Source organism: Callithrix jacchus, chromosome 18, assembly GCF_049354715.1.
Source record: "Callithrix jacchus isolate 240 chromosome 18, calJac240_pri, whole genome shotgun sequence".
NCBI classification, from domain to species: Eukaryota; Metazoa; Chordata; class Mammalia; order Primates; family Cebidae; genus Callithrix; species Callithrix jacchus.
The window spans coordinates 27,199,150-27,212,123 of NC_133519.1; the positions used below are offsets into that span (position 1 = coordinate 27,199,150).

General features: G+C 34.5%; 1 protein-coding gene across 7 annotated transcripts in view; it reads left to right on the forward strand.

The window, feature by feature from the left end:
• Positions 1–12,466, forward strand: part of COP1 (COP1 E3 ubiquitin ligase) — a 229,676-nt gene extending 217,210 nt beyond the window's left edge. For all 7 annotated transcript variants that reach the window (XM_002760336.5, XM_008984964.4, XM_008984965.4 and 4 more), the window contains 2 exons: positions 9,910–9,954; positions 12,126–12,466. In XM_002760336.5, coding sequence (XP_002760382.3) covers positions 9,910–9,954; positions 12,126–12,143 — 63 coding nt within the window. In that variant the 3' untranslated portion in view covers positions 12,144–12,466. The remainder of the gene's footprint in view (positions 1–9,909; positions 9,955–12,125) is intronic.
• Positions 12,467–12,974: the final 508 nt, after the last annotated feature.

A 12,974-nucleotide genomic window follows, 5' to 3' on the forward strand; every position in this document is an offset into this window, starting at 1 on the left:
TAGCTATGCAACAGATTTTGTATCTGTTCACCAATTTTCAATATTGCACTTGTTTTCAGTTTTTAATTATTTTTAATAAAGGTGCTGTAAACATTCATAGACAAGTGTTTATGTGGATATATACCATCATTTCTTTTGGATAAACACCTAGGAGTGGAATTACAAGGTCGTAGAGTAGGTGTCAGTTTAGCCTTATAAAACTGTCAAACCCTTTTCCAGAGTTGTTATATTACATTCATTTCTCACTTAACAATGGGGATATGTTTTGAGAAATGCCGTTAGGTGATTTTGTCATTGCACAAACAGCTTAGAGTGTATTTACCTAAACCCGGATAGTATAGCCTACTACACACCTTAGCTACGTGGTATAGCCTGTTGTTCTAGGCTACAAACTTGTACAGCATGTTACTACACTGAATAGTGTAGGTAATTGTAACGCAATGGGATTTGCACATCAAAACACAGAAAAGCTACAGTAAAAATGCAATGTAAAAGGTAAAAAATGGTACACCTGCCTAGGGCATTACCATGAATGGAGCTTGGAGGACTAGAAACTGCTCTGGGGGAGTCAGGGAGTGAATGGTGAATGAATGTGAAGGCCTGGACATTATTGTACATTACTGTAGATTTTAGCAACATGTACACTTAAGTTACACTAATTTATTTTAAATTTTTTTCTTAAATAAGTTAACAGCTGCTTACTGTAACTTTTTACTTTGTAATTTTAATATTTTTCACTTTTTGACTCAATAACTTTTAGCTTAAAACATGAACACATTGTACAGCTGTACAGATTTTTCTTTATTCTATAAGCTTTCTTATATTTTTCTTTTTTTTTTTACTTTTTAAACATTATTTGTTAAGATCATCATCACTGTCTTCTACATCTTGTCTCATTGATATGTCTTCAGGGGCAATAACATACACAGAGCTATCATATCCTACGGTAACGATACCTTCTTCTGGAATACCTCCTGAAGAACCTACCAATAAAATAAATTTATTGGCCCACCATCATATATGTGACCCATTGTTGACCAAAATGTCATTATGGAGTGCATGAGTATATTTTGCACTCCTGCCAGCATACTAAAATCATTCCATTTGTTCCATGTCTTTGCCAACACTTGATATGCCACTTTAAGAAAAAGATTTAGTTGTTCTAGTAAGTGTGGATGGTATTTTAAATTTTTTGAAGTCCAATTCATCAGGTTTTTTTCCTTTATAGTAAATGTTTTTTGCATCCTAAGAAATATTTGCCAAGCCAAAGATTTTCTCTGTTTTCTTTTTTTTTTTTTTTTCTTGAAGTTTGTTTCAATTCTTACCTTTATGTCTTTGATCTGTTTAGAAGTAATTTTTGGAATGATGTGATAGAAGGATTCAAGTTCACTTTTTTCCATATATACGGTTGTTCAGTATACATACAGTTGTTTCACATACCTGCAGTTGTTTTAGCTCCATTTGTAAAAATTTACTTTTTTTACTTGCCAGGTTGTTTTGAAATTCAGTTGATTATGGATGAATCTGTTTCTGGAATTTATATTCTGTTCCTTTGATTTATATGTCTGTCCTAATACCACACTGTATTGATTCCTAATGCTTTTATTAATAGTAGAGGTTCAAATCATGTTTTGTAAGTCTCCAGTTTTATTCTTATTTTTTCAAAATTATTTTAGCTATTATAATGTCTTTGCTTTTTCATTTAAATATTTGAATCACTTTGCCAGTTTCTACTAGAAAAGTTCATATGATTTTGATTGGTATTGCATTGAGCCTATAAATAACAAAAAGAATCAACATTGTAACAATATTGAGTCTCTGGTCTGTGAACATGGTATAACTATCAATTTATTTAGGTATTCTTTAATATCTCTCAGAATTGTTTGGGAACTTTTAGTGTGTAGGCCATATTTATGTATATGGTTTGTCTCTAAATGATTCATACCTTTTATGGTACTATAAATGATATTTTTTAAAATTCCATTTGCTTGTCATTTATGGAAGTAAACTGATTTTTATATAATTGACTTTGTGTCTGACAGTCCTGCTGAAGACAATTTATTTGTTCTGGTAGCTTATTTTTAAGATACATTAGGATTTTCCACATAGGCCATCATCTCTTTCGCAAATAAAGACAATTTTTATTTTTCAGATCTATATGCTTTTTCTTTTTCTTTACCACTACACTGGGTTGTACCTCTAATACAGTGTTGAATGGAAATGGTGAGAGCAAGCATATTTACCGTGTTCCCAATCTGAGAGAGAAAGCATTCAACATTTCACCACTAAGTACGATGTTAGTTGGAAGTTTCTCATAGGTATTCCTTATCACCGTGAGGAAGTTCCTTTCTGGTCTTAGTTTGCTGAGAGGATGATGAGTGCTATCAAGTGCATTTTCTGTGGTAATTGTGATTACATTATTTTTCTTTTTCTTTTTCTTTTTTTTTTTGAGACAGGGTTTAACTCCTGTCACTCAGGCAAGAGTACAGTGACGCAGTGATGACTTATTACAGGTTCAGGTGATTCTCCCACCTCAGCCTCCTGGGTAGCTGGGACTACAGGTGCACGCCACCACACCTGGCTAGTTTTTTATGTTTTTGATAGAGACAGGGTTTCACCATATTGCCCAGGCTGGTCTCACACTCCTGGACTCAAGCAATCCACCTGCCTCAGCTTCCTGGAGTGCTATTACAGGCATGAGCCATTCCACCTGACCTTTTCTGTTCTCTTTACATGGTAAATTCTATATTTTTTTAATGTTGAAAACCAATCTGGATGAATTTCATTTAGACATGATGCCTTATTTTTTTTGTATACGACTGAGTTATCTTTACTTGTATTTTGTTAAGGTTTTTTACGTCTGTTTATAAAAGTAGTTGGTAGGTAATTTTATTTGTTTTTTTTTTTGTTGTTTTTCTTTGGTTTTTTTTAATTTTTTATTGGATTTTAGGTTTTGGGGTACATGAGCAGAGCATGTAAGACAGTTGCGTAGGAGCACACATGGCAGTGTGCTTTTCTTTCCTTCTCCCCTTCACCCACATTTGGCATTTCTCCCCAGGCTATCCCTCCCCACCTCCCCCTCCCACTGGCCCTCCCCTTTTCCCCCCAGTAGACCCCAGTGTTTAGTACTCCCCTTTCTGTGTCCATGTGTTCTCATTTTTCATCACCCACCTATGAGTGAGAATATGCGGTGTTTCATTTATTTGTTTTTATAATACCATTTTCTGGTTTTGATTTACAAGCTGAGTTTGGAAATGTTCCTTAGTCTTCAGTTTTAACAACTTTTTCTTTCTTCTGTTGTAATTGGGAATTTGCATCTTTCATAGATTTTTGTTCATTTTATTACCTCTCCATTTTATTGACATACAGTTGTTCATGTTTATTTTCTGATTGTTTTAATATCTGTAGGATATCTAGTAATGTCCCCAAATTTATTACAGATATTGTTAACTTAAATTTTATCTTTTTGTTGAGGCTTATCAATTTTGTTGATTGTTTTCAATGAATTAGCTTTTCATTTTAATAATGTTTTATCTCTGTCTGGTTTTATTTTGATTTCTTCTCTTCATGACTGCCATTCTTGTATTTATGTTATGTGTAACTTGCTCTTTTCCTAGCTTCTTAAGGTGCAAGTTGTTATATCATTTATGTTAAACCTTTCTGCTTTAGTATTGGAAGCTATAATTTTCTGGGCATTGTTTTAGATGCATTACATAAAGTTTGATGTGTTGCAATTTTATTATCTTTTAGTTTAAAATGGTTTCTCATTTCCATCCCTGGGTTATTTAAGAGTATACTTTTAAATTTGCAAATACTTGCGGATTTTTCAAGATTCATTTTTGTTATTGTTTTCTACTTTAATTCTGTTTCATGTTTGTTTGAGACAGAGTCTCTGTTGTCCAGGCTGGAGTGCAGTGGCACAATCTCAGCTCACTGCAACCTCCTCCTCCGGGGTTCAAGTGATTCTCCTGCCTCAGCCTACCGAGTAGCTGAGATTACAGGCGCCTGTCACCACACCTGGCTAATTTTTTGTATTTTTAATATTAAAAACAGGGTTTCACCATGTTGGCCAGGCTGGTCTCGAACTCCTGACCTCAGGTAATCCACCTACTTCGACCTCCCAGAGTGCTGGGATTACAGGCGTGAGCCATCGCATCCGGCTTTAGTTCTGTTTCTTCAGAAAACATACTTGCATGATTTTAGCCCTTTAAATTTACTATGTTTTGTTTTATGATCTGACACATGATCTTTCTTGGAAACTAGTACACATGCATTTGAAAAGAATGTGTATTCTACCATTTAAGTAAAATTTTCTGCAAATGTCAGTTAAGCTTGGTTTTGATGCTATTGTTTAAGTCTTTTATATAATTATTGATTTTCTGTCTACTTAGTCTTTGAATTATTGAAATAAGACTGTTAAAAGCTCCAAACATGAGTAATTTTATTATTCTATTTAGTTCTATCAGTTTTGGCTTTGTTTTAGATATATATATATATATATTTAGGATTTTTTTTATTTTTACAAATTGACCCTTACTTAATTATGAAGTACCTGTCTTTATCTCTGGTCACATTTCTTGTCCTGAAGTCTACTTTTTCTGACTTCTACTTCTGCATTTCAGCTTGCTTATGATTAATGTTTGCATGGTATATCTTATCTGTATTTTTATGTTTAAAGTGTTTCCTATTTTTATTTTTTTAAGACAGGGGTCTCACTTTGTTGCCAAAGCTGATCTCAAACCCATGGTCTCAAGCAGTCCTCCCACCTCAGCTTCCCAAAGTGCTGGAAATACAGGCATGAGCCACTGAGCCCTGTCTTATAATCTCTGCTTTTTAATTATAATATTTAGACCACTTATACTCAATTTTATCGATACAGTTGGTTTTATGTCTGTCATGTTTTTCATCTTCTCTAAGTTCCTGTTCTTCATTTCCTTTCTTGTTTTGAATATTTTTGTAGTATTTTATCTCCTTTACTAGCTTATGAGGTATACTGTTTCTTATATTTTTTAATGGTTTCTCTAGTTTATAGTATGTTTAAACTTTTTACAGTCTATCTTTAGATTATATAATATCACTTTATAACAGAAGAATCTCATAACATTATACTTAAATTTTCCTCTTTTATTATTTGTGCTTTTGCTGTCATGTTTGTTTACTTCTGTTTGTGTTATAATCACCTTAAAGCATTGTTACTATTTTTCCTTAAAATAGGAAATTATCTTTTAAAGAAACTAAAAACAAGAAAGCAAATTATTTTTCATATTTATGTACCCATTCACCACTTCTCACTATATTCATCCCTTTTTCATTTGTTTCTTTGTCTGTCTATTTACTTATTTATTGAGACAGAGTCTTGCTTCGTTTCCCAAGCTGGAGTGCAGCAGTGCAGTCATAACTCACTGCAGCATGAGATTCCTGGGCTCAAGAGATCCTCCCCACCATCCTCCCAAGTAGTTGGGATTAGAGGCATGCATCACCATGCCTGGTTAATGTTTTTGTTTTCTAAAAATTTTATTTTTAGTAGCAACCAGGTTTCACTGTGTTGCCCAGACTGGCCTCAAACTCCTAAAGTCAAATGATCCTTCTACCACAGCCTCTCAAAGTGCTGGCATTGCATGTGTGAGCTACCATGCCCATTTTTATCCTTTTGTAGATCAGAGTTGTCATGTAGTAATATTCCTTCAGCCTGAAGCATTTCCTTTTACAATTTCTTACAGTACAGGTCTGTTTGTAAAAAATTATCTCCACTTTATTCTATATGAGAATGCCTTTATTTTGACTTTAATGTTGTGTATTTCTCAATTGATAGCTTTCTTGTTTATCATCTTAAAAATACTTCTGGCTTGCATTCTTGCTTATGAGAAATTGGTGATCTTTCTCTTTATGTAATATGTCTTTGTTTCCCTGTCTGTTCTCAAGATTTTCTCTGTTTCTTGTTTTCAGCAATGTTAACTGTGGTGTGCCTTGATGTGGTAGTGTACTTTTTTCTGCTTAGAAATTGTTAAGCTTCTTATATTTGTGGGTATATAGTTTGCAAATTTGAAACATTTTTAGTCTTATGTCTTTATATATTTTTTCTCCTTCTCCTTTGGGACTCCAGTTATATATTTATTAGGTTGCATATTGTCTAGTAGGTCACTAAGATGCTAATCTCTCTTTCTTCCTCATGCTTTTTTCCTCTGCATCAGTTGTATTTTGGGGGGTGCTACCAAATACTTTGGTGTTTTGTTCTTCTCTTGGCTCATCTCTTGTTATATCCATCCCCTTCCTTGCTTTGTGGTCCAGAAACTGCCTCTCAGTAGAAAGCCAGGGTGATTATAGGACTCACCTCGTTTGTTCTTTTTCTCTCAAACATCACAGTCCTGTACTGGCTGTGGTCCAGTTGTGTCTTAACATTTTTTTTTCAGTTTTCTAGTTTTATATGGTAGGGAAACAAATTTAGTCTGTTTACTATAATGTCCAAAAATAGAAATTTTTTTTATATATTCACATATACTTAAATACATTGTATATACCTATACCTATACTAAAATTAATTTACATTTAAAATCATTTACATCTATCTCTGTGAATAAATCGGCCAATTGCAAACTAAAAAACTGTTAATTTCTCAACTTGTCAGGATTTTAATATATTGTCTATAATGACCCTTTTTAAGCAAGTCAGTAAAGAGAAAACTATTTCAGTAGCTTCAGGTTTTCTTTAACAGCATACGTGTAACATTAAAAATGCAGTTTTGTTTTAGTGTAAGTTAGTGTAGCATCACTGACTTTATAAGCAAGTTGGTGCATGTTTATGTGTCTTCTGTTTTTATGAAAGACTTGCTCATTTTTCTGTTATCTTTCTTAGTCTCTTCATAGTCAGAAAAAATATCGGATATTTTATTAGCTTAGCATTGAGGTGAGTTCTGCAGTAAAACTTCCAGTTTTCCAAAAATGGAGGAGAAAATAGTAAGAATTACTGGCTGGCACTTTTATTTTGCAAGTAAAAAATAACCTGGTGAGCCAGAACTTATTTATAGTAGGCTCTAGCAGACCACATCTACCGCTCGAATCACCAGTCATCCAAAATGCAATCAAGAATCATTGAAGACTTATATTAATAACCTTGTACATACCACTTCTAGATCTGTATGCTTGAAGTAAAATAACTGGTTTTTTCTGTTCCATGCAAAAAAGAAATTCATCTTAAGCCAATATCTAGCTATATATGATAGTTTAATTCTAAATAACTTTTTTGTAATCGTATTGTCTTTGGGGAGAGGGGATGTACTGAGATATGAAGCTATTATTTTTCTTTCATTGAATTCAATTTTTCATTATTTTTTTTCTTCAACTTTCTATATTTTTGAGTGTTTATAAGAATTTTTAAGACACCACGTCACTTACATTTTAGTCCTAAAAGACCATTCAAATTGGCATTCATTTCATATGTTGACTTTTATTTTTTTAAATGAGGGATTTACCTGTTTCTACAGGAAATAGTGTCAAGAGTTAACACTCGAGTAGCATCTAGTATGACATCATATAGTCCTGAGGTTACAATAAGACAGCGGTTATTCATGGTGGATAGTTATCAGATGTCTTCCTTCTTGGGTTTAGAGTGGTAATTGTTCATATTTTAAAATCCTCTTGTGTGGTAATCCAACTAGATTATCTTATTTATATTGGGCCTAATTTTTCATACTGTAAGATAATATACCACACTTTTCCTAACTTTCCTCCCATCAGAAATCAGAAGTATGAATTATGTTATTTATAATCTGTGTAATTGCCAGAAGTGGATTTCCTGCTTATCCATAGGTGAATCCTCCTCTTCACCAGATCTCTCTGCATTCTTCTTTTATGTTAAAAGGTGACTAGACCCAAAATGGAAGAAGAAGATGGAGCTTTCGGCTGTAAATTTTTCATTGTCCAGTCATTACTTGTTCTTATTGCAGAGGGAGCAATTCTTGATAGCTGCAGCATTTAGTGGTGGTAGCTGTTGGCAGTAGTTTTCTTGCAGACCAGAGTCTTTCCCCTCCTTAAATGGCAACTAGGTTGATCAGTGTGATTTTCAACTGCTTTTCCAGATGATGTTTACAGGATAATTATTTCTGGGTCTCTAGTGGCAGTTCTGATACCATACAACTTGTTTAAAGTTCCTGCTAGAAAGAAATCCATATTGCACCACACAGTGCCTCTTACTGTTTTCTGAGGCCAGCATAGAAATTCTGTCTTTTGACCAACTCAGGGGGTTATGATATTCCTAAAGGATATCCAAAACCTATTCCAACCACTTTCTTCATTCAGGTCACTAAGGAATAAATAAATACCAAATTTATCTTTCTTTTCCCTCACCCCCACCTCCCCACCCCCAATACAGAACTATTGAGTTAGTATACATTAAGTCCTAGAAATAGCCCATAATATTCCAAAGGTGATATTTAAATTATTTTAATAGTGAGTACTGTATTACACATATTACTTTTTTTTTTTTGAGACGGAGACTCTGGCCAGGCTGGAGTACAGTGGCGCAATCCCTGCTCACTACAGCCTCCACCGTTCTAGTGATTCTCCTGCCTCAGCCTCCTGAGTAACTGGGACTACAGGCATGTGCCACCATACCCAGCTAACTTTTTTTTTTTTTTTTTTTTAGTAGAGACAGGGTTTCATCATGTTGGACATGATGGTCTCGAACTCCTGGTCTCAGGTGATCCACCCATCTCAGCCTCCCAAAGTGCTGGGATTACAGGCGTGAGCCACTGCACCCAGCCGATGTTATTTTCTTGTATGCCGTTAGTAACAAGATGCAGATTTTTGAAGAGCAGCTTTATTATAAGTGAAAGGGAAAATTTAAAAATGGAAATGTATGAGTTTGTAAAGCACAACTTGCATATATCAAAGAAACTAAAGTTTAACTCAGCTTAGCTGAAGTAACTTTTCCAACGTGCAAACCAAGAGTTCTCTTTCTTCTTCTCATTGCTTTGTCATGAAGCCTGAAGGATATTTAGGCAGATCCTATTCTTCATTCAAGTTAAACCACTTTATCTGTTTTCATAGCTGTTCTTTGGACTTCGTTTTCTCTCTGCCCCCTTGCCTTACCTCTATGGCAGTTTAAGTCTATTTACCTCCTCTTAGCTGCCTACCATGAAAGGCAAAAGATTCCAACACTTCCAAGTTCCAGAGCCCTATTAGATGCCCTGTTTCTTACAGGAGGCATGTCCCCACTCTTCCTACTTTTGTGAGTTTCTTTCTAGTAAACTCATTCCCGCCCTTCATACTTTGCAGAGAAATGTTTTTTCCTTGGCTTAGGATAGAAAAATACTTCACCACATATATTCTCATCCAGGTAATCACCAAGGTTCTTAAAAATTAATGTGCTGAATGATAGAATAATTAAAAAGGAAGATAACCCTTTTTCCCAAAGGAATATTTACATTTTCTTGTTTTCCTAATACCAAATGTTCATCCATAGAGATCTGTGCCAAGGATGTTGGCAGGATTTATATCAATTACTGGTATTTTATGGGAGAAAATGAATGAAGAATGAGTGTTCTGGGGAAGCAATTCTTCGCTTTGTTTTCCTCAACTTATTCTTTTTTTCATTTTATTTCAGTATTTGTTTATTTTGGCTTTTCTTTCATTGGCAGTCTTTTTTCCCTTTTATTTATTTATTTTTTTTTTTACATTTAAAAGTGTCCTGCTCTGCTTCTAACTTTATTCTTTTAAACTAAAACTTACTCCTCAAAATATGGGGTCTTATGTTTAAAACATAGTTAAAAACATGTTAAAATTGTCTCTTCATGTTAGATTCAATTGGTGTCTTAGGGTGAAGTGAAGAAAGAAGGATGAAGAAGAAATTATCTCTTGGATTGCTCTCCAGGAAATCCTTCTGTATACTTTAAAAGTTCTTGTTCTTTTCTAGGAATCCAATGTGCTGATTGCTGCTAACAGTCAGGGTACAATTAAGGTAAGCTATTTAATATATCCATATTTTAAACTCAGACCCATTTCTAGATGGAAATAGGATTATGGAAATATACCACTGTACTGAACCTTAGAGATGATCCCAAATCATGGGTCTGTGTCTCCTTGCAAATGGCGTGATTTAAGGAAAAGGAATAGGTAGCTTACATCTGTGGAGAAGATGATAGTACTTGTTGAGGTTGTATGGATGCTGGGTGGATTAATAGATGGTCACATTGAAAAACAGCTGAAGACTACTGAGCATTCACTGTGAGCTAAGCACAATTTAGCTTCTATTATGCCAGTACAACTATCCCACAGGGCTTTCAGTAGACAGAGCCCAAGATACAGCAAGAGGTGCAAATACAGCAGAAGATGCTTAGACATCACCAGATATAAACATATCTTGGTCTTATTTTAATTCTCTTCCTCATGGTTCTCTTTCTTCTCTTCCCTGACAAGTGGGTTTTTCCTCAGTTGTCAGAGGGGAAGAAAAGTTATTTTAGTGTTCAGTTGAAAATTGATACATGTGATTCAAGGAAGCCTGTTCATACAAAAAAGAAAGAAAGAAAATTGACTGATGCATATATAGCACTTGTGCATGATACACTGGACAAATAAATCCTGAGATAAGCAGTGAACTTTCTCAACAAAACACTACTTTGGTGGAAGTTTTTAGTATATGGGTTTGACTAGCACTTATTCTGAGAGTACCTGTTTTTTCTACATATTCTCTGCCGATGTGGTAGAAATATTAAGTTTTTAAACATAATGTGTGTGTTTCTCCTGCCACGTAGCATTAATTTTGCCATAGCTTCCTTAGACTCATCATAAGTGGAGAAGGATCCAAGGCAGTAAATCCTAGCCTAAACATTGTTCTACCGAGATGAAATGAGCAAACTTAATGCAGAAGAACTGCACTAACTTACGTGGTAGTCTCCTTTTTTTAGGCAGCTAGTTTTTCTATTTGAAAAGCCTTTTTAGAGAACCACTGAGAGCTTAAATGAAAACAAGGTTTTTTGATATTTGTTTATTTATTATTTGAGATGGAGTTTCACTCTTGTTGCCCAGGCTGGAGTGCAATGGTGGGATCTCAGCTCACCAGAACCTCTGCCTCCCTGGTTCAAGTGATTCTCCTGCCTCAGCCTCCTGAAAACAAGGTTTTTAAACTGATCAATGTTTGTTATGTTCTGAAAGCCTCAAGCAAGATGGTAGAAGGTCTTGGAATATCTGCGTGGCTTTCTGTAGTCTCTCAGTATCTCTCTTATTCTCATGTCAAGGCATGAATTGAAAAGGTACACCTTACTCTTCAAGTTTAGCCTTTGCAGCAACTGGGATTGCTAACATACCTGCAAGAGCTAAAAACTACATAGGTTCTCATAGAATCCCACTGACAAATCTAAGATTTTGTTCAGCATCATTTACCTCTTATGTTAAGTAGCCTGCTTAGCTAATATAAAGACAAAATCATTATGGAAGCACATGTTTTAGTCAAGCCTTAGCTGAGCAGCAGGGGAAAAGTTGCACATTTAAATATTTGCTACTTAGTGTTATAGTGTCCATCTAATGTAATTCTTTTTGACAATGTCTCATAACTACCTTCTTGTTCTATGATCTTTCTTAGCTGCTTGCTTCCTTAGTTTTAGCAGTATCACAGCTTACTTTTTATGACAATATACTGCTTTAATTCTAAAAATACAAAGTATCTGTACACCATATAATTGACTAGAAATGGATGAAGCAGCAAGAAAAGGCAAGACTTCAGGTCCTGTGTAACTTGATCATTATAAACAGTGTTAATTGATGGAAGAAGTAAACAGATTAAAATCCTAAACAAGGATACTTAAAACTTTTGTAAGAATGCAGAAAGATTCCAGCATATGTGCCAGAAATGTTATATTTGTGCTATGCATCAGCCAATTTATTTTTCCACATGTTTTATGTAGTTTACCTTGAAGGCTCCCAAGTTAATTCTGGAGATAGCTAATCTGAAAGAGTGCATGCAGCTGTTGAACTGAAAGTCAGAAAGGATTAATGTCCAATTCATTCAAATTATTTGGCATTTTCCCAGTTGGGAAACTTTTCAAAATTTTATTCTCTGTTAGTAAATAAAGATTCATTAAATTCCTTTTGTATCTTACTTTACTAAATGGATTCTTTTTTCCTTCCAATTAGGTGCTAGAATTGGTATGAAGGGTTTACTCAAGTCAAATTGTACTTTATCCTGCTGAAATACATCTGCAGCTGACAATGAGAGAAGAAACAGAAAATGTCATGTGATGTCTCTCCCCAAAGTCATGGATTTTTTTATTTGTTTTGAATATTTTTTCTTTTTTTCTTTTCCCTCCTTTATGACCTTTGGGACATTGGGAATACCCAGCCAGCTCTCCACCATCAATGTAACTCCATGGACATTGCTGCTCTTGGTGGTGTGGTTATCGAATTTTTGTGATAGGGAAACAAATTCTTTTGAATAAAAATAAATTTAAAAAACAATAAAAGTTTACTGAGCCACAGCTGAGCTTGGAAAGTTTTTGTCAAATGCAGCAAGAGATAAGTCTTTTTAAGAAGTAGCATATGTGAACTAATAATTTATAAAGTTTCTATTTCCCTACCTCTTTGGAATTATGCATATCAATGTAAACAAAATATAAAGTATATAGATTCCTGCTAGTGAATTTAATGTTTGCACTAGAAGAAAAGATTACTTTATAAAATCTTTTCTTCCTTCTCTGACCAGATTTATATCAGCAAGTACCATGCTTTCCTCTCTCTAAATCTGGCCAAGGATCTAAAATTTTGACCGGTTGAGACCACATTTAAACAGAAAGAGAATGTTAGTCTCTGACAGCTAGTTCTGTCTTTGCCTTTGAAATGTTACATAAACATACCATAAGCCCTAAATGTATACTAAGTCAACTAGTCATTGCTTTTAGTACCATCCTAGGCTGAGTAATGAGTTGGATCAGGAGTCAGTAAACTTTTTCTGTAAAGGGCCAGATTTATTTTAGGTTTTACAGGTCA